Source organism: Nyctereutes procyonoides, unplaced genomic scaffold (genome assembly GCF_905146905.1).
Source record: "Nyctereutes procyonoides isolate TBG_1078 unplaced genomic scaffold, NYPRO_anot_genome, whole genome shotgun sequence".
NCBI classification, from domain to species: domain Eukaryota; kingdom Metazoa; phylum Chordata; class Mammalia; order Carnivora; family Canidae; genus Nyctereutes; species Nyctereutes procyonoides.
Window position 1 is genome coordinate 39,073,419 of NW_026575049.1, and position 26,305 is coordinate 39,099,723.

General features: G+C 46.9%; 1 protein-coding gene across 2 annotated transcripts in view; it reads left to right on the plus strand.

Moving 5' to 3' along the window:
- TGFBRAP1 (transforming growth factor beta receptor associated protein 1) overlaps positions 1-25,876 on the plus strand; it is a 60,886-nt gene extending 35,010 nt beyond the window's left edge. For both annotated transcript variants that reach the window (XM_055328521.1, XM_055328520.1), the window contains exons 5-12: positions 8,414-8,496; positions 11,283-11,624; positions 13,744-13,801; positions 15,616-15,759; positions 18,056-18,199; positions 18,958-19,117; positions 21,444-21,877; positions 23,206-25,876. In XM_055328521.1, coding sequence (XP_055184496.1) covers positions 8,414-8,496; positions 11,283-11,624; positions 13,744-13,801; positions 15,616-15,759; positions 18,056-18,199; positions 18,958-19,117; positions 21,444-21,877; positions 23,206-23,382 — 1,542 coding nt within the window. In that variant the 3' untranslated portion in view covers positions 23,383-25,876. The remainder of the gene's footprint in view (positions 1-8,413; positions 8,497-11,282; positions 11,625-13,743; positions 13,802-15,615; positions 15,760-18,055; positions 18,200-18,957; positions 19,118-21,443; positions 21,878-23,205) is intronic.
- The last annotated feature ends 429 nt before the right edge of the window (positions 25,877-26,305 follow it).

Genomic DNA, 26,305 nt, shown 5'->3' on the forward strand with positions numbered 1-26,305 from the left:
ATACATGTGCACGCTTTAGATGCAGGAAATGTTCTTCCAGAAACACCCAGTGTTCCTTGTCTGATCTTTGCTCCCTTGCTTCTCCTTTTGCTGAGTAAAGAAATGCAGTCAATATTGACTCATATTAGTTCTCATCTTGCTCAGACGTCACCTAAGTGTCATCCTATCTCAGGTGTAGTTTTTTCTTTCTCACATGCTCCTGCCTTCTCCCACTTGTGACAAAATCATATATCCAGACCTGGAAATAGATTTTCAGAATGATCTCGAATTTAGCCCTCATTTCCAGTGCCTGTTGCTTTTGCTGGTGTGCAGACACATCTGTTTTGCCTGAGTTGTTACTTTAACAATGTGTGTGTGTGTGTGTGTGTGTGTGTGTGTGTGTGTGTGTGTGTTCCATCGTCCATGCCATTGTGGGAATGTTCTTTTTTCTGCATTCTAGTGGACTCGTTTGCTCAGAGTATCATGGCGGGTGCCTCATGCACACTCTTGAAGAGCTTCGTGGTCTGGCCCATGCCACTTCCATGACCCACGCTACGCCTCAAAGGGTGGAGGGCAAAGGAGTCGACAACTCTTGAGCCCTGAAACATGTAAGCATTCTGTGAGGTACCTCAAGACATTTTTAATCCTCAAAATAATTAAGAAGTAGCCAGCACCACTGTCCAAAGATGAGAAGGCAGGCCAGCTGAGATGATTTCACATGGGGACACCTGTCCAGCTGCATCAGTGCCAGCCCTGTGAAGTGGCACTTCACCCCATGTGCCTAGCCTGCCCGTTTGCAGAAGGCGCCGTGTGCTTTCACACACCTCTCTGTCCTCCCCTTTGCCTGACTTGTTATTTACGCTGGCTTCCATTACTGGGGTATGCTTCTGTACTCGATGATACAGAACTTTGCTTATCTCTCTCCTCTGAGTCCTCCCCATCCCTCCAGGAAGAACCAATCCCTCCCCTGCTCTTTGTGTGTTAACATTTAATACATCTGTTTGCACTACATGGCTCAAGTTTTGGCCTCCTGAGTTCCTAGGTAGACTCTGCCCTCTTTCTGTCCCTTGGTAGCCTGGTCACACCTGGGGCCAAAATGCCACACAGTGGGTGATGGTAACCCACTCCTCTTCAAACACAGTTGGGATATAGTGGATTGCAGAGCAGAAGTTTTGTGTTAAAAACAGAACCATAAGGGAAGAGTAATATTGACAGAAAAGATTTAGAGAGAACTTTTCCTGAACATGTCTATGTTTTTGAGGATGAGATGTGACTCTTAGATGATGAAGCACGTTACTTATTTTAACCTGAGGATGCTTGCCACCAAATGCTGGACTGTGGGCTTAGAGAAGCCAGAAAGGGAGAGAAATAGGGACAACTGTCTAGTGGACAGGCTTGTCACTGTTTCGTCGGTTTTGTGTCACTGACTTCTGGACTAGGGAGGGATTTATCAAGAAGTTTAATTCTGGGACCAGGATTAAAAGAATAATGCTCCTAGAGATCCCAAAGGGCCAGAGAGTTTAGATCTCTAAGAAAACTGGGCTTAAATTATCTTAAGGTTTAAGATATCTTAAGGTTTTCTGTAAAGAAAGCAGCAGTAAGGAGACCTCTTGTGTTACACACAAAGGCTTGTGTCAGAAAGTTCTCTTGGTTTGTGTTGAGTACTACGGACAGTTTTCGTATTTAAGCTTGAACTCCAATACCTGTATTTCTTTTTCTGTCTCATCTAAAACTAGTTGAGTATATATCTTTAAAAGTCAAGATGTTCCCTTTTAAGTGTAACCACAGTACGGTCTACAGAACTCCCCAAAGTCATTACAAAGTCCTTCAGAGAACAGAGAGTCCCAGCAGTTTGCATTCCTGTTGTCCCGTAAGTGCTGTGTCTTGTTATTCTCTCTGTCCTTCAGGGAACTCCCAAGCGGGCTGTGCAGTCAGGTGACTGTGCTAGAGCCCCCCGGGAGCCAGCTCTGTGCAGGCCCACCACTGCGTCTCTCATGTATGTAGTTAGGGTCCTTTGTTTGTACATTTGTCTTCTAGGGATTGCTTTTTGGAATTTAATTTTGTCTTACGGTTATGTAAAATATTTACAGAATTTAGAAGTCAAATCAACAAAACCGTTCATTCACAGAACGCTGTTCTCCCTTCACCTGTCAACCCCCACCTCCAGCACTCTTCCTTCCTCCTCATTCCCAGGTCTTCTTTTGGCATGAAGCTTGCAATTTCTGTTCTAATGGTTCCCCTAATAGTATTAACTTTATAAAAGTCCTTTGGTTTTTTTCTTCTTCTTGCTGGGGAGAGCTCCTATTGTCTGTCGATTCCCCACTTTGAGCAGCATTTGGAATTAGCTGGTAAGCCCTTAGCACCTTTCCCTCCTTGCCCCCAGCATCTGTGTTCAAGTCACATTCCTTAATCCTCAGAGAGCACATTGTACTTCTGCATCATCTCTCTGTTGCCCCCTGTGTTTCGATGGTCATGATGTCTCTGCTGTTTGAATGCATCTCCTGCCTCCCTTGTATTTGTCTGTCTTTGCTCAGGGCAGATGTGTACTGAATGCTCACTGGCACATTTTATGCCGCTGACTCTGCTGTCCTCTGGCTTCCTGCAGCAGTCGATCCCCCAGCAGGTATCCCAGCATGGGGGTTTGAGAACACTGTCCCTACACATTGATAATAGTTCATCTGCAGCCTTTATGCCTGAAGACCACTGTGGCTGGCCCTAAAATCATTGACTCACACTCTTTCAATGAGAAACTTAAATAAGTTGCACCATTATTTTTTGCCATCAAGCATCGACAAAAATTGGATGACAATATGAATTCCTCTCCCTTTCAGTGAGTTGGCCTTTTGTCTTAGATGCCCAAGGAGGTTTCCCTTGGTTTAAAGCTCCCTTTCTCATTGTTCCACTTACTGGCAGATTGGAGCTGGCAAAGGCCCTTTTCCCTCCCAGGCTTTCCAGTGGTTCCTGACAGAGGTTTGGAAACTCTGGCTTTCATGACCGTACAACCCCCTTGGCCTCTCTCCGCGGCTCCCCACAGTCTCATAATGTATATTGGCTTCCCGTATAGTTGGTGCTGGTTTGTCCCCAACAGCTCGCGCTTCTGGGTTTGTGGGATGCTGTCACTTGATGTTGTCACTGAGTTTTTGGTTTTGTTATTCCAATAGTTTGTTTGACTTGTGATAAAATACACATTAACATAAAATGTACCATCCTAACCATTCTTAAGTCTACAGTTTGGTGGCATTGAGCATGTTCACATTGTTGGTCAACCGTCACTACCATGCATTTCTAGAACTTGTCATCTTGCAAAACTGAAACTTTGTCTTCATTAAGTGCTAACTGCCCCTCCTCCTCCCTGTGGCAATGTCATACTTTCTGTGGTCTATGATTTTGGCTGTTCCGAGTACCTCCTGTAAGTGGACTCATGGAGGATTTGTCCTTTTGTTCCATGGCTTACGTCACTTAGCATAATGTCATCAAGGCTATAGTATAGTGCCTATGTGTCGGAATTTCCTTCCTCTCTAAGGCTGAATAGTATATTCCATTTATGGATATACCACATTTTGTTTATCCATTCATCCACTGACACTTGGGTTGCTTCTGCCTTTTGGCTCTTGTGAACTGCTATGAACTAATTGTTCTGTTTTTATGAGGAAGCTGCAAGATTAAAAAGACTGCATGCCACTATCTTCCCAGATACTTTGGTTTTGGAACATTTTAAAGTAATTTTTAAAAATTTAATAAATTTACATACATACACTTACAAACATATTCTACATGTAAAACCTACTATAAATAAGTTTAAAAAGTAAGTAGCAAAAAAGTACTTGCAATTTAAAGCACAGAAGGTAGGCTAATTTCTGTAAAATGTTAGGACCTCCTCCAAATAAATAAGAAAGAAAATGAATAGCCCAATAGAAAAATGGATATTAACAGATATTTCATAGAAACTGAAATCACCTGTCTTACAAATGTATGAAAAGATATTTTGTCTCACTCATAGAAATGTGCAAACTCAAAGCTCACTAATATGTTTTCCATTCAGATTGTTAAGGATCAGAGGGCTCAAGGATACTCTGTTGAGGGTGTGGGGAAATGGACACTCACAGATAGCACTTCTGCGAATGTAAACTGCCTGTGGAAGGACAATTTGAGAATCTCTCCCCAAGTTACAGATCTGTGTCTAGAGGGGTATACTATGGATCTAGCCACAAAAATGCAAAATAATTAATGGAGAAGATGCTTCACGATCACACTGTTTACTTAAAAAGAAAAACCAATGACTCAGATGCTGTCGGTGGAGGAATGGTTGAATGCGCTGTGGTCTAGAGGGCCGTCGGGATGCTGCAGAGCCATGAACGAGAACCAGGGACTTTGTGTGTCAAGGCAGAAGGATTTCTGAAAGACACTAGGTTAAATATGTACAGAGAGTACAGACAGTACTCTGTCTTTAGTGCTATTAAATGGGGGGAGTTTTCTTATAAACACATAACGTATTTCTGTGGCTACCCCAGAAATTGATAGTATCGGATTATCTCTGGAGCAGTGCTGGCAGTGGGAGGGATGAAATCCCTTTGAATGTTTTGAAATTTGAGCTATATGAATGCATCACTTACATTGTAAATCTTAAAAAATACATGTATGTCGGTAAAGAAAAAAAGATCGAAGAGCAAGGGGGCTTTTGCCTTCAGAACATCATTTTTCTTCTAAACAGCCATGTGTTCCTATCTCTTAGTGTATCCTTTGCAAGGGTTTGGACCTGTGCTTTGGGTAGGTTTCGTTATGCATGCTGAGTTCCTCAGGCCCTCTTCTCTTGCCTCTTCTCATGCTGGCCCCCACCATCCGCACCTTTGGAACTGACCATTTTTCCTGCTTTGCATGCTTCCCCATTACATGGCTGCCTTCTGGAGCATGGCTTCCAGTTTGCATGTCACCAGATCCTTGCTCTGGGATGGTGATGGGTGCAAGGTGGAAAGGTTCTGTTTTGTACAGTTGCATTAATTGTGTTTCTTAATTGGAGGACTTCTCAGAGCTTCTAATATACTAATATCCATGTATTATATTTTTATTGTTATCTTTCTATGAATTCCCAAAGAGGGACATATGTAAAATACATTATTTTATACATTATGGATTTGTTTTATATATGTAAGTGTGTGTATATATGGCATGTAAATACTTTTTACATATATATTTTACATATCATTTACTTATTTATTTTAAGATTGATTGATTTGAGACAGAGAGAGAACACAAGTGGGGAGGAGGACCAGAGGGAGAGGGAGAAGCAGACTCCCTGCTGAGCAGGGAACCCAATATGGGGCTCCATCCCAGGACCATGGGATCAATGACCTGAGCCAAAGGCAGATGTTTTACTGACTGACCCCACCCAGACACCCCATATCAACATTTACAGTAATACACACACATATATACACGTAGACATCTGTTTCCAAACTTAATCAGGATGTATTGCCTTTTGAACGAGGAGAGAATATCATGGCTGCTTAGGTGGGATTACTGTTTCACCCAGTGTGTTTTGGGAAAAGTGTTTCTATTTAGGCAATAATTAAGTAAGAAGAGTTTTTTAAAAAAAGCCTAAAACCCACCACTGAAGTGTGTATTATAGGAAAAGGTATGAATACAGTTTAAAGTATAACATTTGTACCAATTTTTATTTAAAGTGTTAGTTGTACTCATTTTACAGGAATGATATGTAGGTACCATATATCCCAAGTCTTCTTCTTATAGAGCATTATAACCAGAAACTTATGGGTAGTCTCATGTCAAGAGTAGGCTGTCCTCTAGGTTTGTATCTGGTTGGTAATGACTGCACCTGGTGATTTGTTAACAACAGATACACAGTTATTCTCAGTAGGAAAGGGGTATGCCCACCTGCCCTGCTGTCCTGAAAATGAGCCCACTGGCAAAGTGGAAGTGCTAAACCCCTGAGGTGGGAATTGGGGGATCCAAGCCTGATCCTAGAAGTTGGCTTTTCTGCCCTTAAAAAAGCCTCATTCTAAATCAAATAGAATAGAATCTTCTGTTTCACAACATTTCTAGTTACCCAAAGCATGAAATTTAGAAATCTTAATTCAGAAATAGGATAGTAGAAACAGAAGTTTTGACTTCAGTTTCACTTTGCTCCCAGAATATACATGACCTCTTACACCTGGCTCGTAGGAGCCCCCCATCTCTGTGCTGAGTGAGTGGCATAACTTAGACTTAGAGCTCTATTTTGCTAATTTACTCTCTTGGCCTGGGACTTCTAATAGCTACCTTATGCCAAGGGACAAATTAATAAGTTAAAAAGACAGCTAAAGATTCCATTGAATTAGTTTTGATGCTGGGAAGATAAACGGACTTTCTTGTTCTTTTTCCTCACATGGCCATCCTCCTTGTCCTGCTGGCCAACCTGGCCCCAGGTTTACAGTCCACATCACCTGAGTGGAGTGCCAAAGGAGCGGTCAGTCATAGTAGGCAGTCTGGAAAGGAGACAGACTTTCAGAGCACTGGGAATTGGCTATGCTTGCTAAGGTTTTTGTTCAGGTGTTTTTAGGTCTGTCAGTGGTTTTATGTATCATCCATGGTTTTGCCTCTAGATGCTTATGTTCAGGATGATGGGATCTCTTTGCATGCTGCTTCTAAGTCTACCTAGAGTGAATGTGGACTAGAATGCAAAAAGTAACTCCATATTCTTAAAGATTGGGAGTGTTTGCATAAGTGTTTTTTATTTCCCTTTAGGAAGGGAAACAGTAGATGGCATTTGAATACTGCAACCACGAGGAGTAAATTGTAGTTTGGCTGATTTCTCATCACAAGGCCAGGCGGTGATCAAGAATTCTTCTGCTGGAGCTGCTGGGTCCTTTGGATCCTTTTTGCTAAGTGGATAGTCTTTATCACATCTATTTCTGGAAATGGAGCTGGCATTCCTGTATAACAGAACTTTGACCCACCCCTGTCTGCTTATTGTTGGGTATATATTGTTAGGCCACAAATGGCTGCTGTCAGGGAAGAAAGGTAAAGGTAATGAGATGAAAAAGCAACCTGCCTTTCTGACTTCTCTCAAGGAATTTCTATGGGAACAGGGAAGGAATGCTACATTTTGAGAACTCTTCAAAAGTACAGCAAAAATTTCTTTAAAAGCTGATGTGAGGAAACAGGATTCTTAGCCTCTAGGTTCCAAGTCTCCTCTTCCCTCACTTCTTCAGTGAGTAACAGTATTAACTGCTTGCTGTATAACTGTGCGACTCAGTGGGTGGAAAGAATTGGGCTCTAGACTCCGAAAGATCTATTTTTTAAACCCGGCTCTACCACTTATGACTTCACTAACTTTGGGCTAAGATTTTAATATCTCTGGGCATCAGTATTGTCTCAATACCAAGACAACAGCTCTTCAGATCCAGAAGCACTTCCTGAATGGCAGGTGCTATGCTGGGGTGTGGGGCTACAAAGAGGAGTAACATATGCACTGTGCTTCCAAGGAATTCATGGCTCATACAGCAGCACAGTGGTTGGAAGGTGGAGGAATTGAACTCTCAGGGTCTGAAACATGAGTAGAATCTTTGACCGTGTGAGGGTGACAGCCTGGCTATAGGATGGCGCCAGTATGAACAGAGCGAAGAGACATGTCCTAGGGCTACTCCAGGCAAAGGATGGATGCCTGCATGTCCAGCACTGACCACGTTGGACAGCAACAGGGTGGAATCGAGACACCACAGGAGAGCTTTCTGTAGCACACTTTGCTGTTACAGGATGTCACAAGAAAGAAGTTCTGTGGTCAAGGAAACCTTGGTGGTACTGGCTGAAACAAAGATCACCCAGCACCTTGACAGCAGGAATTCTGACTGGTGTGTGACTATGGATCATGCAGCTCCAGGAGAGGGAATGCACTGCATTTTCCCAGCGTGGGCTGGGAAAGCATGAGGGTTTATCTATTTTGATTAAATGGCATAGGCCCTGTGCTCTGAGGGATACTCAGAAGTGAGGTGTCAATTCCAGAGGAGTTGGAAGCAGGGTGAGCAGCTTCTGGACCTCCAGAAACACTGGAGCTGTTGATATTCATCTGAGCATCCATAGGTAGAAGCCCTCACTGCTGCCCTGTGAGTTAAGGAGGAGGAGGAAGATCAAAGAACACAATTGGGAAGGAAATGAGATTTAGGGGGAAGATCTGAGGAGAAAGTGAGGGAGAATAGTCAAATAGGGAACAGCATTATTTCAGGAATGAGCGGGTTGATTGACACACACACGCCCACAAATATATTTGTCTATATTGAAAATAATTTCATATATGCCATTTTTTTCTTTACCTTGGTTGGAACTTCCAGTTCCTGTGTAACCATGAACATTTGGCTTGGGTTCTGATCAGAAAGCTCCTCCTGTTGTGTTGGTTTTAGGGTTTGTCTAAGAGATGGATTAAACCTGTCTTTCCTTGCAGGTAATGTACAGAAGGATTCTGCAGCAGGCGGGGTTTATACAGTTTGCACAGCTTCAGTTCCTGGAAGCTAAGGAGCTCTTCAGGTAATTTGAGGTGCTGGTGGCGAGCCTCCCCTCATGTCCCTCTGTGGCCCAAACCTTCATCTCGATTGGGATGCCATGATTAGAGTGTGCTCAGGGGTGATGGGGAGGCTTGTTGACAGCAGCATCTGCCACCGGTGCTCATTCCCCACCCGCACCCCTTACCCTCAGTTTATCTGCCCTGTGTCTTGAGGAGAGTAGAAGCTAACGAGGAGGTGCCCATAGCAGGCCCGTGGAGAGAGGAGAAGGGAATCCTGGAGTGAATTCACTAACATGGAAGATTCCTAGGAAAATGCTATTATTTGCTCACCTTCCTTTTCTTCAGATATTTTACAGGAAATTAGAAGTTTAGGAAAAGAGCAGGTGCCTCTGGGAAGACCGGTAGAAACTGCTTCTTCCAAAGACTTTGCACGGAAACCTTCATGAGGACAACTTAGGATATAATTTTTCGGACTAACCAGACTAGATTCCACACAGTTTAGAGGATAAAGTGTATAACAAAGGGTCCGAACAGATCCTTCACATCCAAGTAGCAAGCAGAGCAGAGCACGACTATAGCATGCCATCCGCAGTCCATTCTGTGGGGTGTGGACTCAGCCCAGGCCCGGCCTCCTGCTCTGGTTGGAGGAGCACACTTCTGAGTATAGTCACTTAGCAAGGAGTGATGCCCCGTATAACTTACATGTATGTGAATTCTGCATGCTATCATCATCTATTCCTGGCAGGGTCAGCAGTAACTTGGGGACTGAGGTAGATTCTTTGTCCCCGTGGACCTAGCTCCTTTCTGCCCTACCTGTTTTAGCCAGGTGGTGTCAAAACCCTCCTCCTTGGGGTCACGGGACTGTCTTCTTCTCGTGAGTTAATTTGTAACAGTGGGCGAATGGTCATCATGCATTCCTAGAAGAGTTCAGACTGTGACAGAGTAAGTGGAGGGCCTGCTGGTCATTAACATGAGGTTCCTGTTTCTCATGCTTCGGCCCCTTAATAGCTTAAATTGATGGCTGCTCAGTTTTTGTCAAAAATGTGACCGACACTTAATACTTGAAGTAGGCATGCCGAAGACAAGCGTGATTCCACTTTCCCTTCCTGTGCCCACGGCAGATCTTGCTAATAACTTGTGATTTTTTTTTCCTTACTGATTGAGACCTATCCTCAGATTCTTTCTCAGTTCAGGGCTAGAAGCCACAACTGCCAACTAATCCTGGTCGGCAGCCTGGAGAGAACCTGTTTATGATGCACGGTGTGGGCCACACGGTCTGTGCCTCTTCCTCTAGATGTCCTTGTGTCCGGTCAGGTCAGCATGTCTCCCATGAAGCTGACTTGGCCCCAGTGTCACAGCCAGAATGTCAGGGTCACACCGCACCCTGCTTTTATGGCGTGCCCATGTGGGTCTGGACTCTGGCTGTGTGTCCGTTAGGCAGCAACGTGGGTGCTGCTCCACGGTGGGGGTGGAGTGCTTTGGGGGCAATGCACAGCATGGGCATAGATCAGGATTTGGCTGGAAGCTTCCAAAATTGAGAATCATACCTGTCATCACTTTTTGGGCTGGATAATCTGTTATGGGCACCCTCTTGTGCATCCTAGGAACTGCGGCCTCTCCCCACTCAGTGCCAGTAGTACCCTCCAGTGGTGACCAGAAGCATCTCCAGACATGGAGAAAAGTCCCCAGGGGAGCAAAACTGCTTCCGTGGAAGGCCGTGGCTTTAAGCAGAAGAAGCAAGGCAGCAAAGCCTAAGGCATGAAGTGTGTAAACTAGGGAAATGATGGGTGGCACAGAAGCATCGTAGAGTGGGCAGGATGGTGGAAGCCAAAGCTGTAAGATCAGTGGGAGCAGCAAGGAAGAACACCGTGCTCAGGGGTCTGAGCCCAGCCTCGAGAGGCCCAGCAGCAAGGAAGATGGAGTGGGGAGGCGGCAGGAGTGGAAGCAAGGAGAACCAGAGGCCGGAAGCTGGGGAAGAGGAGAGGCTGTCAGAACTTGCAGGGAGGCGGGTGCAGTGAAAGTTGCAGGATGTGTAGACCCCAAGCCGTACCTGGGGTTCCCATTCATGTCGGGGGCCCTGCAGCTGTTTCCATAAGAGGGGCCCACAGGTGAGGCTGCTCCTGGGCCAGGGTTGAGGTCTGCAGCTCCGTGATGCTGCCGTTGTCATCACGGTGGACAGGATGAGCAGGCCTGCGGAGCACGGTGGGGCCTACAGGCAATAGAGGTAGGACATCACCAGATGGGTTCCCTGGCCTTTTGAGGTTAGGACACCACGCGGCTGTTTGAGTTGTGGCCTAACCTTATGCTCTGAGAGGCCATCAAGAGTCAGCAGAGCAACAGCCTCATGAACACTCCCATGGCTCCTGTCCTAAGATCTTTGATGAGGCAGTTGTAAGTCATGTCTGGCAAAGTCCCTTTGTGGGCCATTGAGCAAACCTGCTTATAATTTGGTGCCAGGACAAATGTTGGTTTCAGAAGGACTGTACTTTGCCTTTGACCAGACAGTGCTGTGTTCCCTCCATATTCCTTTCTTGGCCTTGGTTTCCAGGGAGTCTGATGCTCACTTGGTGTTCAGACCACCTCAGGTCTTGATACTGGGCATCAGCACTGGCAGTGTGTGTATCTTTCTCTGTGGTCCCCTCATGCGTTCTTGGGATCACGTGCTCTGCTGGGCTTGCCAATTAGGACTCACCCACACATCAGCTCCCCGTTACTGTGTGCGGATGTGCACGCCCCCCATGTCGTTTTGTGTGCCTATGTGTAGTCTTTCTCTCTTTTTGCTTCATTTAGTTTGACACTGTAATTGCAGAAGCGGCCAGCTTGACGTCCGGGAGCTGATCTCTCTGTACCCCTTCCTGTTGCCCACCTCTTCCTCATTCACACGGTCCCACCCTCCTCTCCACGAGTATGCAGACCTGAACCAGCTGACACAGGGGGACCAGGAGAAGATGGCCAAGTGTAAGCGCTTCCTCATGAGCTACCTGAATGAGGTCCGCAGCACAGAGGTAGCCAATGGCTACAAAGAGGATATCGACACGGCCTTGCTCAAGCTGTACGCAGAGGCTGACCATGACAGTCTGCTGGACCTCCTGGTCACTGAGAACTCCTGTCTCCTAACAGACAGCGCTGCCTGGCTAGAGAAGCACAAAAAGTGAGTGTTCCCTTCCCACATGTGGCCAGGGGCATCGTGAAGGGGGGTGGGCTGTTGTGAAGCCAACACAGCTGGTGGGTGTGAGTCCCCAGGACACTCAGCAAGTGACTTCCATGACGTCATAGTGACATCCCAGCACCCCTCAAGTTAGATCACCCTTGGCACAGTCTGCAAACAACTAGAGAGGTCTTGGAAGGCATTAGCTCTCATAGCAACTCTTTTGTTGTTGTTGTTTTGTAAGATTTTATTTATTTGAGAAAGAAAGAGAGATCAGAAGAAGAGGGAGGGGCTGAGGGAGAGGGAGAAGCAGACTCCCTGCTGAGCAGGGAGCCCAACACAGGGCTTGATCCCAAGACCCTGAGATCATGACCTGAGCCGAAGGCAGACGCTTAACCAACTGAGCCATCCAAGTGCCCCTCATAGCAACTCTTTAAGGTTGGTAATTACAGCCAGTCAGAGGCCCAGTTAGTAAATGAAGGGATTCTTAGCATTCATATCCATACTGTTCCATGTAAAACTCTCCTGTGGAAGATGCCACATGCATGCTGGTGAAATTAATAGCACACTTTAGTCGTCAATAGGCCAAATCGCACAGATAGATAGCTGTCTGGATAAATAGATTAAAAGGGAGACTTTTTGATCTTGTTGATAAAAGTTTATGGCTTTGAACTCTGCCTTCATAATGAGCACGAGTTGGTAGACAGCCGCCCCCTTGCCTGACACACAAGGGCAGTTGGCCATAGCACCTGGCTGGGTAAGAGCCGGTAGCTCCATCCTGGGCAGGTATGGGGATGAGGGGGGATTCTTTCAGAAGTGTCAGATGATCTCTAGACTCCCTTAAGCAGTAAGGTTCTTCAGCTGTGATTTTTGTTATGTATTTGAAATGTAGAAGGACAGATGCAGTCCCATGAGAATCTTAGGGGTTACAGTATAGATCCTGTTCAGATGGAACAGGGGATCAGGATTGGTCTCCACGTGGGTGTTGGCCCTTCCCAGCACTTTCCTTCCATTTCCCAGACATGCTATAGAAGAGAATTACTTTGCTTAGGAACCAGAAAACCTCACTGATGCCTCATGATCGTGGCTTGGACTGGTAGGGTCCAGAGAGTCAGTATAACTTCCTGAAAGGCTGAGGAAAAGAGGAGGGCATGAATAGTTGGATACCTTGAGAGTTCGCTCTCGGAGGGAGGCAATCCAGCATCCCCCCCCCCTCCCCCCGCCCCCGGCTCAGCTTGGTCCATCACCGGCTGGGGAGAAACTGGACAGGGAGCAGGACGCTCCTGTGGAACTTGGGAGGCTGGAGCAGCTCATGCCTAGGCAGTGCCTGAGCTACTGCTCACCCTTCCCTTCCCACTCACCACTGAGGAAATGGGGGGCCAGGCAGGCTTTCTACTTGCTCAAGGCCACAAAGTCCTCAAGTAACAGAACCTAAATTGAACCTTGGGCCTAGATACCCGGGTGCCCTCCCCGACCCTCCCGGACCTTCTGTTCTCTGTGACAGCTGGGCCCTCTGGGCCTGCATTGCTGTTGTTCTTCAGGCTCCTGACCGCCCCCCCCCCTTCAGTAACAACTCTGACGACACACCCTCCAAATATTCTTCGACACTTCGTGATGGGTTGATGGTGATCATCTGAAAAGATACGAGATTAGATTAATATTTGAGGAAATTGTAAAACAATTCCAATTTTGATTCTCTGTAATATAGTTATTTTATTTTTTGGCTCATCCTAGACTTGAATATGATCCTTTTTGGAAATTGATAGGGCAGATTCTTTTTTTAAGATTTTATGTATTTATTCATGAGAGACACAGAGAGGCAGAGACATAGGCAGAGGGAGAAACAGGCTTCCTACAGGGAGCCCGATATGGGATTCAATTCCAGGACCCCAGGATCACAACCTGAGCTGGATGTAGATCCTCAGCCACTGAGCCACCTAGGTGCCCCAGTAGGGCATACAGTTTAATACCAGAGTAAATAAACTGAAATAAAGATCGTGTTGTCCTTGGAAATCTGTTGTTGAACTCCTCGAACACAGGCGATTGGGGGCTGTCGCTGGGCGGGTGCCACCCACAGCAGGTGGTGGGGAGAGGGTGTACTTACCACCTTGTCTCCTTTCAGGTATTTTGCACTCGGACTGCTCTATCATTATAATAACCAAGACGCGGCTGCAGTTCAGGTTAGTTCAAAAGCATCTTAGCATGACTTAAAAATCACTATCATTTAACTTGGAAAAAAAATGCACAAGTTGACAGAGACCACTTTTGCCCGACCCACAACTTTTTTTTACTGAACGAAAATAATACTGTTTTAGAAAGTGAATTCCTTGAGAAAAGTCAGTCAGCGGTTTTCTTTTGTCTTTACATCTTCTTTGAAGGACATTATCAATATTGAGGTTTTGAAATTTTAAGAAACAAAAGTAAATGATTTCTTACTGAGCCACACGGCATATGACATCCCTGCCTTACTGGGAAAATAACCCTGCAGATAACGGTTTGTTTGTGATTTCCACTATCAATGACAATAACCATTGCCAGTGAACAGGGTAAATCATTCTCCCTCATCACCTGGGACAGAACTAAAGCTGATGAAGGCCGCTCGCTTGCCTGGGGTCACAGCCCTGCTCAGCAATAGAACGGGGATGTGAACCACTATTCCGGTGGCCCTGGCCATTCGTTTCTAGGCTCATATCTCGTCTCTCGTCCCAAGTCTTGTGACTCCTCAGGAGACACTGTCCCCGTCTGTCACTTGTTAGCGACTGGTATTGCTCTGTATTATAGTTTCCTCATGGGCCTTTTTTATTTTGTTCTATGAGTGGCCAAGAACATTAGCAGTGGTCACAAAGCTAAGGTCAGCCTCATGACTTTGGCAAAGCCACACATGCAGTCACTGTCATGGTAACGATATGATTGCAGATGAAGTTAAAAAAAAATGGATTTCCATCAATACATACCCAGTGGCTGAGTAGACTTGAGTGTCAGGGGCAACATTTTTATACTGTAAAACACACAACCCTAGGAATTACAGCTTGATGTGAGCATAATAGTAACATCAGCAGAGCTACATAGGAGGGATTTGCAAAATCGAAGTGGTATGAAAGATATCTTCATATATGGTGGGATTCTACTGGTTAAAAAAAAAAAAACAACATATTTCTGTGTGTGATTAGCTTATTTGGTTTGAGGAATTCAGTGTTAAAGAAACTGGTATCATGAGAAAGGTTCACATGCTGATACCAGATTCACAGAGTTGACCCCGCCAGCCCTGTTTCTTGGGCTTCATGCCGGTGGTGGTATAGTCCTGAAGTGCAGCATAGCAGGCAGGCGGGTGGGCGGGCAAGGTACAGGGGATGCGGTATGGCTGTGGGGCAGCCTCCCTCCCCCACCCCCACGTGATGCAGCCTCACTCTGGGTCTCTGGCAGGAAGCTTGGGTTGACACAGCAGGGAAGTTTCTGGATGATATAGTGAGGGACTGTTACTATTAGCAGCTGCCATGAGCCCTGGTGCACAAGACAGCACAGTAAGGGACAGAATCACTAGTATTTCCGAAAGCACAGTGTCTGCCTATGACAGTCCACAGGGACTTCAACGGCGAGGATTCCCGAGGTGGGGAAGGTGGAAACAGCCCCGCTGGTGGAGGCTGGTGAGTTTCCTCTTCTGGGTTGAGATGCTGTCAGTGATTGTTCTATTTCATGGAGAAACCTCTTTAATACATCTACCACTTCCTGTGTATTGTGTTTCCTATTTGCATTACTGCCATACCGTTAGGACGGAAAGAAAAAGAATCTGGCCCTTTATCTCCTTGGTTTCCTGGGCCACGTCTTCCCCATCATTCTGTTTCTCTGAAAACTTTAAAATTGACCGAAGCATTGAAAATGTGTCCTACTACTTTCAAGTCTCAGAAGGCCAAATGAGTGAGCGTATGCTCTTGCTTAGATAATCCTAGAAGGTATGTAACCTTCCATTTCTCTTTCTAATTTTCTCCCCCCCCAGCTGTGGGTGAACATCGTGAATGGCGACATTCATGACTCCACTCGCTCAGACCTGTACGAATATGTCGTTGACTTCCTCACCTACAGCTTAGACCAGGAACTTGTCTGGAAGTATGCCGATTGGGTCCTGCAGAAAAGTGAAGAGGTTTGTGCCTTATAAATGTCTTTTTCTTTTGGGAGGAGGGGGTGGCTGGCAAAAATAGAAAGCTTTGTTTCCAGTGAGACACAAGCCATCACGCTGTAGCCTCAGCCTGCCTGTCATTTGCTCCCCTTCTAATACATCTCAGTGTGCCCCTGGCATGCCAGCCCTTAGGAAAGTCTTGCATCTCAGTCCTGAGATGTGCTGTTTGGCATATCTGTCTGGGGCAGGCCACTTTTACAGAAAAGCAGAAAGCAGAGCCAGGTCACCTTCTTAGCGTCTTTTGAAAAATGTGTGCGTGTGTCTGTGTGTATGTGTCTGTGTGAATCCCCCTGCCTGACCAAGTGTGGCACCTCCATTTTTGGTGGGCCGGAGCAGTATCAGACTGTCCCCTCGCAGGGCTTGGTGCCCCTGCCTGGGCCATAGCAGGCCACCCCTTGTCCTGTCTCTGTGCTGCCACAGCCCCTGGCATGGAAGCTGTGGGTCTGGAGGAGGGAAGGAAGCTGCACGGGACTTGCCGTCTTCGAGCCAAGAAGGGACAGCAGAGAGGGGGTGATGGTGGCTGGTGGCTGCTCACTCCTGGGGGCAAAGGGCAGTGTGCAGCAAGCTCAAGACTCCTTAGGGAAGCCCCAGAATGACTGGAAAAGAGATAATAATAGCATCTCAGTTCTCACCGTTAAAAACACATGTTTCCTTGGCTCCCCTTGGAGAGACAAACTTAGCTTTCTGATGGAGGACCTTCGTCATAAACGTAGAATTTTCTGTGTGTCACATGTGCCTTTCTAAAATCTCAGCATTTTAGGGTCTGTGTTCCATGGTGCCATCTGAACAGGAAGGTCCAAGCCCTTGTGCCTCGTGTACTTTTTCCTTCATCTTTACCTTGTCTCTGTGCACACGCATAGATAATGTACCCGGACACACTCACGCACACCTGCAATGCAGACTCAAAGCTGTGGGAAGCTTTGGGCTCTTCACAGTGCTGACGGATGGCGTCAGCAGATCATCTCCAGAATTCTGTGTGCCTGATGAGGTGCCAGCCGCTCAATGCACATCACCTCTTAAATGCCACAGCAACGTCAGGAGGTGGCAGCTACAGACAAGGGAACTGAAGCTCAGCTTTGGAGACTTCCCCCAGCTCGTGTCATTGGTACAGCACAGACAGATCCAGGCTTACAGAACTGAGATCCAGGCTAACAGAACTGAGAATTCATACTCAGGGGAGCTGTGCTGTATTGCCCATGATGGGGGTGGTGTGTGTGTGTGTGTGTCAGTGTGAGATAGAGTGAGCACACATCAGTGCCTGGAGAGGAGCAGGATGCATTTACTTCCCTGCTTGACCCATTAGCATTTCCCTAGGAGATGGAATTGCCACAATGATCTCCATTCGAAAGGTACAGAAAGGCAGTCTGGAAACTTGCTCCAGACTGGCCTTGGATCTGCACAGATGAACCACATCACGGATACTAGTGTGCAGAGTACTGAGTTTACAGGATACTCAGTACTGTACATATTCTGTCACTTACTGTTCAGTAAGTGGCCATCCTTGTTTTCGGACGAACTTAATAGCACAAAGCCAAAGCTTCTTGGGTCAAAACCTGCTACCAATAAATGTTTCTTTCTTTAATTTGTGACCCTTTGGGAAGAATTTCCAACTAGGTGTGTGAGTAGGTTTCAGAGTTTAGGTCATCTTTCCTGCCTTTGTGTCGTGCTCTTTGGTCTCTGTCAGAGTCCCATCCTGCACTGATTTTCTGTATCCCTATGTTTTTGTTTTTTGTGGGGTTTTAAAAGATTTATTTAGGGGATCCCTGGGTGGCTTGGCGATTTAGCGCCTGCCTTTGACCCAGGGCACAATCCTGGAGTCCTGGGATTGAGTCCCGCTTCGGGCTCCCAGCATGGAGCCCGCTTGTCCCTCTGCCTGTGTCTCTGCCTCTCTCTCTCTCTCTCTCTATGTCTATCATGAATAAATAAATAAAACCTTTAAAAAATTAAAAAATAAGATTTATTTGTTTGTTTTGGGGGCTGCAGAGAAAGAGAAAGAGAGAGAGAGAGTCCCAAGCAGGCTCTGTGCTGAGCATGGAGCCCATGCAGGGCTCAGCTCAATCCCACAGCCCTGAGATCACAACTTGAGCCAAAATCAAGAGTTGGCCACTTAACCAACTGAGGCATCCAGGTACCCTTCCGTATCCTCTATATCCCCTGTATTGACAATAATACTACCCAAACATAAATGGGCAGTGCTCAGAATAAAGAAAAGGTGGTGTCTTGGAAAAAAGCCATAACAAAATTGCCATTCTTCTTTCAGGTTGGAGTTCAAGTTTTCACCAAGAGACCTTTGGATGAACAGCAGAACAGTTTTAATCCAGACAGTATAATCACTTGCCTTAAGAAATACCCTAAAGCCCTTGTCAAGTACCTGGAACATCTAGTCATAGACAGAAGACTGCAGGTGAGCACCTCCAAACTTAGACTAACGTGTGCAGGGCTGCCCGGTCATAGTAGTGACCTAAGAGATAGAGGTGGACTAGAAGGCTTGTTGGCAGATGGCTCTAATGCAATATCTTAGGTGTAGGTTTTTTTTTTTTTTTAAGATTTTTATTTATTTATTCATGAGAGACACAGAGAGAGAGAGAGGCAGAGACACAGGCAGAGGGAGAAGCAGGCTCCATGCAGGGAGCCTGATGTGAGACTCAATCCTGGGTCTCCAGGATCACACCCTAGGCTGAAGGTGGCGCTAAACCGCTGAGCCACAGGGGCTGCCCAGGTGTAGGTGTTTTAAATGTTCTAATGTAGTATTTTAAATGCCCTGTTCCCAGGATGCTCAGCCTGTATTTGTGGATGGCCTAGGGCGCTGGAGGTTTCTGCAGCCTGGAGCGCATGGCTTTGTCTCTATCTTCCTTTGTTATTATCCTTAGGGAAATGAGGGAAGCTTCACCTTTCTGGAAAATAGCTAAATCCTGTGGCCCTCACTTCTCAAATGAGAAGCGACCCTTTTGTATTTTTTTCTCACAGATCTTAAGTCTACCTTCTCTGTATTGTGGTTTCTGGGATGTTTTCATTCAGTGAGCCTGTCCTGTTAACTGCCCCAGAGACCCTGCCCCGCTTGCCTTGGCGCAGTCCTGATCTTGGGAGCACCTGCTGGCTGGGGGAGTTCCCACTTCCCGCCTACAAACACTGTCTGTCTGCTTGGATCCCCATCTCCTGCAGAAGGAAGAGTACCACACGCACCTGGCCCTCCTCTACCTGGACAAGGTGCTGCAGGAGAGGTCCGGCGCCAACAGCAAAGGTGTGGAAGCGACAGAGACACAGGTGAAGCTCCAGCACCTACTCCAGAAGTCCGATCTATACCGAGTCCACATCCTGATAGGTGAGGAGTAGCCCACTAGTCTCTCCCTGATCCACTGCACCCAGCAGGGAGGGTGGGAACAAATGAAGGCTCTGGCACAGCTCTTTGTCCTGAGTCCATGGGGTGATTCCTTGAGCCTCCTTTGGCACAAAGTCCGCCTTCCTGGAGGGCAGAGTGAAGAAACAGACATTGGCCCTTTGGTCGGTGACATAAAGCTGCCCCACTGGGTTTGGAAGTCTGTGTTACTTGTTGAGCATCACATCATTTAGACTGCCTTATTTGGCTTTGGTGTGCTTAAATCATAGTTCCTTCTGATGGCACCAGTGTTTGGGCGAGACCGTGCCAGCTGGCACTGCCCCCAGCAGCCCACTCAGGCTGCGTGAGGCTCCGAGCCCTGAGCCGTTGGAAGGTATGCAGGTATCTTGGATGGGAGCCTAGTTTTCATTCCTTGGGGTGCACAGCCCATGGTTTTTGTGTTGTGGAAAGCGCCACAAATGAGCAGCACAGTGCCCATGCCTGGTACAATTGACGAGTTTCTTAATGTATTTGACATCGTAGAATTTTCAGATTTGTTCTTACTGGGATTAATAGTGTATTTCTGCTTAACAGCATTGACACTGTTTTTTAACCATTAACCATAGTCACTTCTCATTATTCACCATAGTTATATTCTAAAAAGTCTCCATGGACACTGAACCATTCTCCCAGAGAAACATAGAGGCAGGTTCCTGCAAACTGCTGATCACAACATTTTCATCAGCCAAGAAGTACATACCCTTGTTTTATGAGTGTTTCTGTGTAAAGACACCTTATTTAATAGGTATTGTTGATCCATGAACATGGAACTCAGATCCAACAGAACTCTAGCTCAGGCCTGAGTGAAGCTTAGCTAACACACACGCTTTCTGCACAAGGCACATCACAACCTGCCCGTGCTTGGAAACATTAGGCCACACTTCAACACTGTGTTGGAGGCCCATTTTAAGGGGCAGTATTACCAATAAAAGAACACAAAAATGCAAAAATTGTGGCACTGAATAAACCACGGAGAGGACTGTTTGCAGAATAAGGGCTGCAACTAGAAGACAGAACATTGATTGCCTGACGGGACCTTAGTGGGAAACATGCGTAGCAGGTGGCTCAAATTGTGTGCCACCCTGCACATGTCTGCAAATAATCATAAAAGCACCACAACTGCTGATTTTGGAGTTATTTAGGAATTTAGACAAGCAGGCAAATTCATGAATATAGGATCTGTGAATCACGAGGACTGGTTGTATGTGCCAGGCCCAAGTCGGCATGTTTACCATGATAGGTGACTTGGGGGTGGCCAGCCTGGGCACAGTGTGATGATAATTCTTATGCAGCCTGCCCTTTCGGGGTGGCTAAGAATCTCATATAAACAGGATGACATTTGGCAGATGTGGTTTCTTAACCATCTTTGCATCTGTCCCATGCCTTAAACATGGTAGCCACTTAGTAATTATTTGGTGACCGTTCCTCACGCGTCTGACAAGAATGCACACTGCAGCTTCTGTGTTTAGTTCCCTGGGTGGCGTACATGGTACAACCAGTTCTTTGCTGCACGTCTGCCATGCGCTTCCGGCCTGAGTATGGTCAAGCTCCAAAGGCGGGAGGCCTATAATCTGAGTATTAATGTTGGGCCCTGAAATATCTTTCACAGCAGGAAAAGATGTCCCATTATCTTCCTGTGTTACAGGGGGACTGGAAAGCAAAGGGCCTCTTTCTCCATGAGACACAGCCCACGACGGGCAGGGCCTTGGGCAGAACTTTCTGTGATGGTGCCATTTTACTTATAGCCTAAAAACTTGAATGCAGGAGAAACAAAAGAAGAGCTGTAGAGTAACGTAGATAGGGATTTTTGACAACATGAACCCATACTACTTTATGTGAAATATAGTTTAAATTGGAATAAAGGAGTTCACCACACATTTTTTGCCAGGGATGGTTAGTGTCTGAATTTAAATCAGTATAGTTTCTTTCTGCTGTCGTTGAAAGTTCCCAGACTGGGAAAATAGGAACAATGCTGGATTAATAGGAAGCCTGGAGCCGTGATGCTTATGTGTCACTTGGGCCTGCTGAGATGACAGGTCATTTGTTTTGTTCAGTCACTAAGCATTATTAAAAATATGTATTCTGCAATTAGGCACTACCCAGAAGTAGGGCCTGGCTGCCCCACTGGGAGCACCCCTATCTGCAACATGGGGGTACCTGCGAGCCTTGTATGAACCGTCTAGGTAGCCAAGTGTGCTTTGCCCTTTCTCAAGAGGAGGGCATGGGGTGGGCAGGCTGGGACTGGCTCTGACCACAGGCTGCTGCTGCACAGACAGGATCCGGGGTGCTGGCCTCCCCATGGAGAGCGCCATCCTGCATGGGAAGCTGGAGGAGCACGAGGAGGCCCTGCGCATCCTGGTGCACGAGCTGCAGGACTTCTCCGCAGCCGAGGACTACTGCCTGTGGCGCTCCGAGGGCCGGGACCCGTCATACCGGCAGCGCCTCTTCCACACGCTGCTGGCCATGTACCTGCAGCCTGGCCCCGCTGCACCTGAGCTGGCTGTGGCCGCCGCCGACCTACTGAACCGCCACGCGGCCAACTTTGATGCCGCCCGGGTCCTGCAGCTGCTGCCGGGTGGCTGGTCGGTGCAGCTCCTGCGCCCGTTCCTGACTGGGGCTGTGCGGAACAGTGTGCATGCCCGCAGGACCACGCAGGTGGCTCTGGGACTGGCCAAGTCTGAAAACCTGATCTATAAATATGACAAGGTGAGTGCCAGGCCCTGGTGGCCGAGCCAACTTTCTTGACATCCCCCCGCCCCCCCATCGCCCCTGGGGCCGTTGTATTTCAGGTAGTTATCTGGGAAGGTTATTCTTTGTCAGTTTTTTTTTTTCTGCATCTTCGACACCTTGGACACATGATTCACCTCACATAGAAACTGGGGTGCATGGAAGCAGAGGTGGGAGCTGGGCTGGAGGGCGCCATTCTTCTCCCCTGTTAGAGAAGGACATGCTGGACAGCATGCGCCCAGTAGAGGGATCTTTCCTGAGTGAGAACCTGACATGGTTCTCCCATGCAGAAGCCTTTATGACTCTCCAGGGGAGGAGTTGAGGCCTGGAAAGTCCCCTCTCCTCTCCTTTGGCCTGGCCCTCTTCACCTCTCTCTGCTTCCCCAGGACACGTGGAACCTCCCTGATGTCATGTGTTGTTTCACATACACAGCCTTTGTACCTGCAGTTCCCTCTGAGATATTCTTAACCTTTCCTTTTGAGCCTGGTGACTGACCACTCAAAACCCAGTCTTAGTAGTTTTTCCTTTCTGAAGCCTTCATGTCCCTTCAAGCAGGTAAATTCCCCCCTTTGTCTACCTGCATGTTCCGTGCCCGTGTCCATAACCGTCGCCCTCACTCTTAGACTCTGGGGTCTTTGAGGGCAGGGAACTTCTTCTGTTTATCTTGGTATCCCTAGAGCCAAACCTGGCGTCTCGAAGGTGTTTAAGAAATGCTTGTTGAAGGACTGATGAAACTGAGTACAGGGTGCTTGCCTGGGCTAACACCAGTGAACTGTGCGAAAAGGCTTTTTTAACTTGCTGAACTACTGTCCTGTTTATCAAACAGCGTCTGAGGGAGGTACAGCCCAGTTTTGTTAGTTACCTTTAAACAGATGAGAGTATATTTCCCAGGACCAGGGAGGACCGTGCCAGTCATCGACCATATGGCTTTGACTTGTTTGCAAATGAGTGGACCAGAGAATTAGATGATCTGTCTGGCCTTCCTCAGCTCTGACACAGTGGGACTTTGCACCAGATGTTTGAGAGAGGGTCTAGTTAGCAATGCCTTGACCAAGCAAATAGGAAGTACATTTGTAAAATAAGAAAGCAGTTTTATAGCTTTTTTTTTTTTTACTTCTCCAGTTACTTGGGACATTTTTGTTAATTTTCACCTCTAGTGTTCTGTTTTGAGAGGTTGATGTGAAAGCAGTCCTCAGGAGTAGTAACAATCCACAGGGTAACGCAGATGTGCTCTGGTGTCACTCTAGATGACAGGGTCCTCGGTGTTTATTTCTCTCTCCTTTGTTTTATTTATTTATTTTTTGCAGATGAAGTTGAAGGGAAGCTCAGTTCAGCTCTCGGACAAAAAGCTCTGCCAGATGTGCCAAAACCCCTTTTGTGAGCCTGTATTTGTTAGATATCCAAATGGTGGGCTCGTCCACACCCATTGTGCCGCCAGCAGACACACGAACCCCAGCTCCCCCGGCCCTGGCACTCGGACCTGAAAAGTCTCACCGAGGGCGTGAGGAGGACGCTGAGTTCTTTACCAAGCCTGCTGGGTGCAGAGAGCGGAAATCCGCTGCACTAGTGTCAGCCAAGATGAAGGAGTGACATCTGGGCGCTGGGGAGACTTGAGTCAACGTGAAACAGGGGCTCTTCACTGCTGACCACTCCACATTGAATGTACGCGGAAAACCTCGGAAACAGAGACACGTCAGGGTTCACCCACCCCGGGACATAGTCACCCCAAAGAAATGTCTGCTTCGAGAGACAAATGAGCCTTCCCTGTGCCGTCCAGACCAGCTGGATTCCCCCTCCCCAGCGCCCCGGTCTTCAGATATGCTTTGGCACTGGAAACGTTTGCTTCAGGGTGGCACGGAGATGAAGCTCTCTCAGCAGGGTGAGGAGCACAGCCTCAGGGGGTGGGGGTGCTGTCTGTGTTGGGATCACCTCGGGGGCTTTGCCTTTGCCCTTAGAAACGGCTCACCTTGGGGAAAGGCTTTTCGTTCTTTCCCAGTTCCCACCTGGCCACCAACCCCTGAAGGGTCTGCCTTGTTTCCCGAGCACCCTCACCCGGGGATATCCGTGCTTCTGGCTGCTGCACCAGCAAGGACCCACTGGAAAGTGCGAGAGCCCCAGGAGGGAAGCTGCACGCCCCACATGTGAGAGGACAGCAGACAGGAGCCCCCGGGAGGCAGGCGGGGGCCCGGGTATCTTTTGTCCGTCCCTGTGCTGTCCTGCCACCTGCTGATTCGAGACACCGCGATTGACATGTTTAACTAATGGTTTTTATTTGAAGTTCCGTCATCTCTGCAGTTTTTCTCGCATTTAGAAATTCATCTGTCATATCCATTAGGGACATTTTTTTCTTGTTAAAATGTACCTCCAACTGACCACTCGGGAAATGAAAAGGGAAATGTTATGAGCACAAGCCGAGCAGCATTTCACGAGAGGCCAGTTTTAACCTCGCACCCTTAGCGGGGCAGGCCATGGGTGGCAGCTGCCCCCACCCATGACCACAGCGTCACCCCTTCCTGCCGGGTGCTTCTGCACACCCCGATGAGGAAGTCCAGTCAGGCTGCCTTACCTCCCAGCACTTTAACGCCTGCTCTGAGGTTTCCTGAATACACAGGAGAGTCCCTCTTGCTCACCACAGACCGGGGATTCGCTGTGTGTTTCTGCCAAACATCGCAGAGAAGCTGAAGCTATTCTTATTTCACTGCCCTCTCTTGAAATTTCTTCATTGGGATGAATGATTCTATTACGAACTAACACTAAACACTGTGCCCCTCACCCCTGCCGTGATGCTGGGAAAGCAAGCACCTGCTTGTTATGTGTCACAGGAGAGGACCCTGGAATATGGCCTCTCTGCATCGGCCCCAGCCTTGCCGAACAGGGGCAGAAAAGCTCATGGTCCATTCTCAAAACCATGTTTGTCTGTACTAATAATGGTCAGTATTCTTCTTCCTTCTGTGATTCTAAGTGGCTCAAGAAAGCGAAGGCACCCCTGCATTCTTCCCTAACTGTGTCTCCATCTAAAGAATAAATGATGAAGAACTTCTCCTGGTAACTCAACCCCATACTATGTCAACAGGGATGAAGTCGCAGCCCAGTCATGAGTTTGACCCTGTGGATGACTGTTAGGGAATGGTCGTATTACTGTGCACGTTATCATTATACCTGACGAGATTGCATTACTTCCTCAAAGAAGAAGTCCCTGGCACATGCAGTATCACACTTCTGAAAGCACTGTTTCACTGGACACAAAATGGGTAAAATCTGGAGAGCGCCTTGTGATTGCTCATTCCTAACTTGGGGACACTAGTCTCTGCTCTCTCTGAACATTGGTCATTTTTTTGAAATGTTTGTCATCCTTTAGAATGACGGGGATTAAAGTTCAGTCATCTCCCGTGTTCAAAATCATACCTTGCTCCCATCTTTCTCTGACTCCCACAGGCCCTTTTCGCAAATCAGATTTTTAAAATAAATACATGGTTCTTTCTAAAGGCCTGCTGTTTTGTGACTGTGACATTGAATAGAACAATTAGAACATTGCTCAGCCCCTTTCTCCCCTCATTAGGTCCTATGTAACCATTCTAGTTAAAACAGCATGAACTGAACCCAGTTGACATTAATATTCTATGGGCAATACTATTGAATTTTATGAACTGTTTCTCCGCTGTTGCCTGTCAGATATTAATGTGGGAGTGTCCTGTAGGGTGTGGAGCATATGGCCTGAGGTCAGAGCCAAAAAGCTCATGCCCACAAGCTTGGTAAATATGCTTGCTTATGTCAGGAGTCCAGAGCAGCTCAGGTGGCCATGGGGTTACACCGTCAAATTGATACCCGTCACACAACTAGGGTAGCCCTTCCTTTTTGCTTGCTCTCCTGTGGAAACCTGTGTCCTTGCAACTTTATCCTTCACCCCTGGTTGGGTCCCAAATACACAAAATGTACAAATGTAAACTTGTTGATTTTATTAAAATTCTTTTAATTCTTTGTTCTTTCTGTAATTTTTTTTTTTAATAAAAATTATCTTGGTGAAGTGATGGTTTCCACTTGCACAATATCTAGCCAAAGGTGTTCTGGAACTTACCTGGACCTTATGGCTCCTCCCAGCACCTGCAGGGGACTTGCATTGGCCGCCCCTTAAATTCTTTGTTATTACTTTACTGAATTTTAAACGATCTACTTCTGAATTTATCTCCTGCATATTTTCAAGGTGCCCCTTGACATTTGTTACCTTTGCATCCATCATGCCATAAGGAATTTAGCAGAGGAGATTTCTGGTAACTTCTCACATCCTTCATCTTTTAGCCAAATGCCCTTTAAGTAAGACTGTGGCCCTTATATTTCTAACTCTGAACATATTCAAAGAATAGAACTTTTTTATTTCTTTGTTTCACCTTTTAAATTTTACTTCAAAAA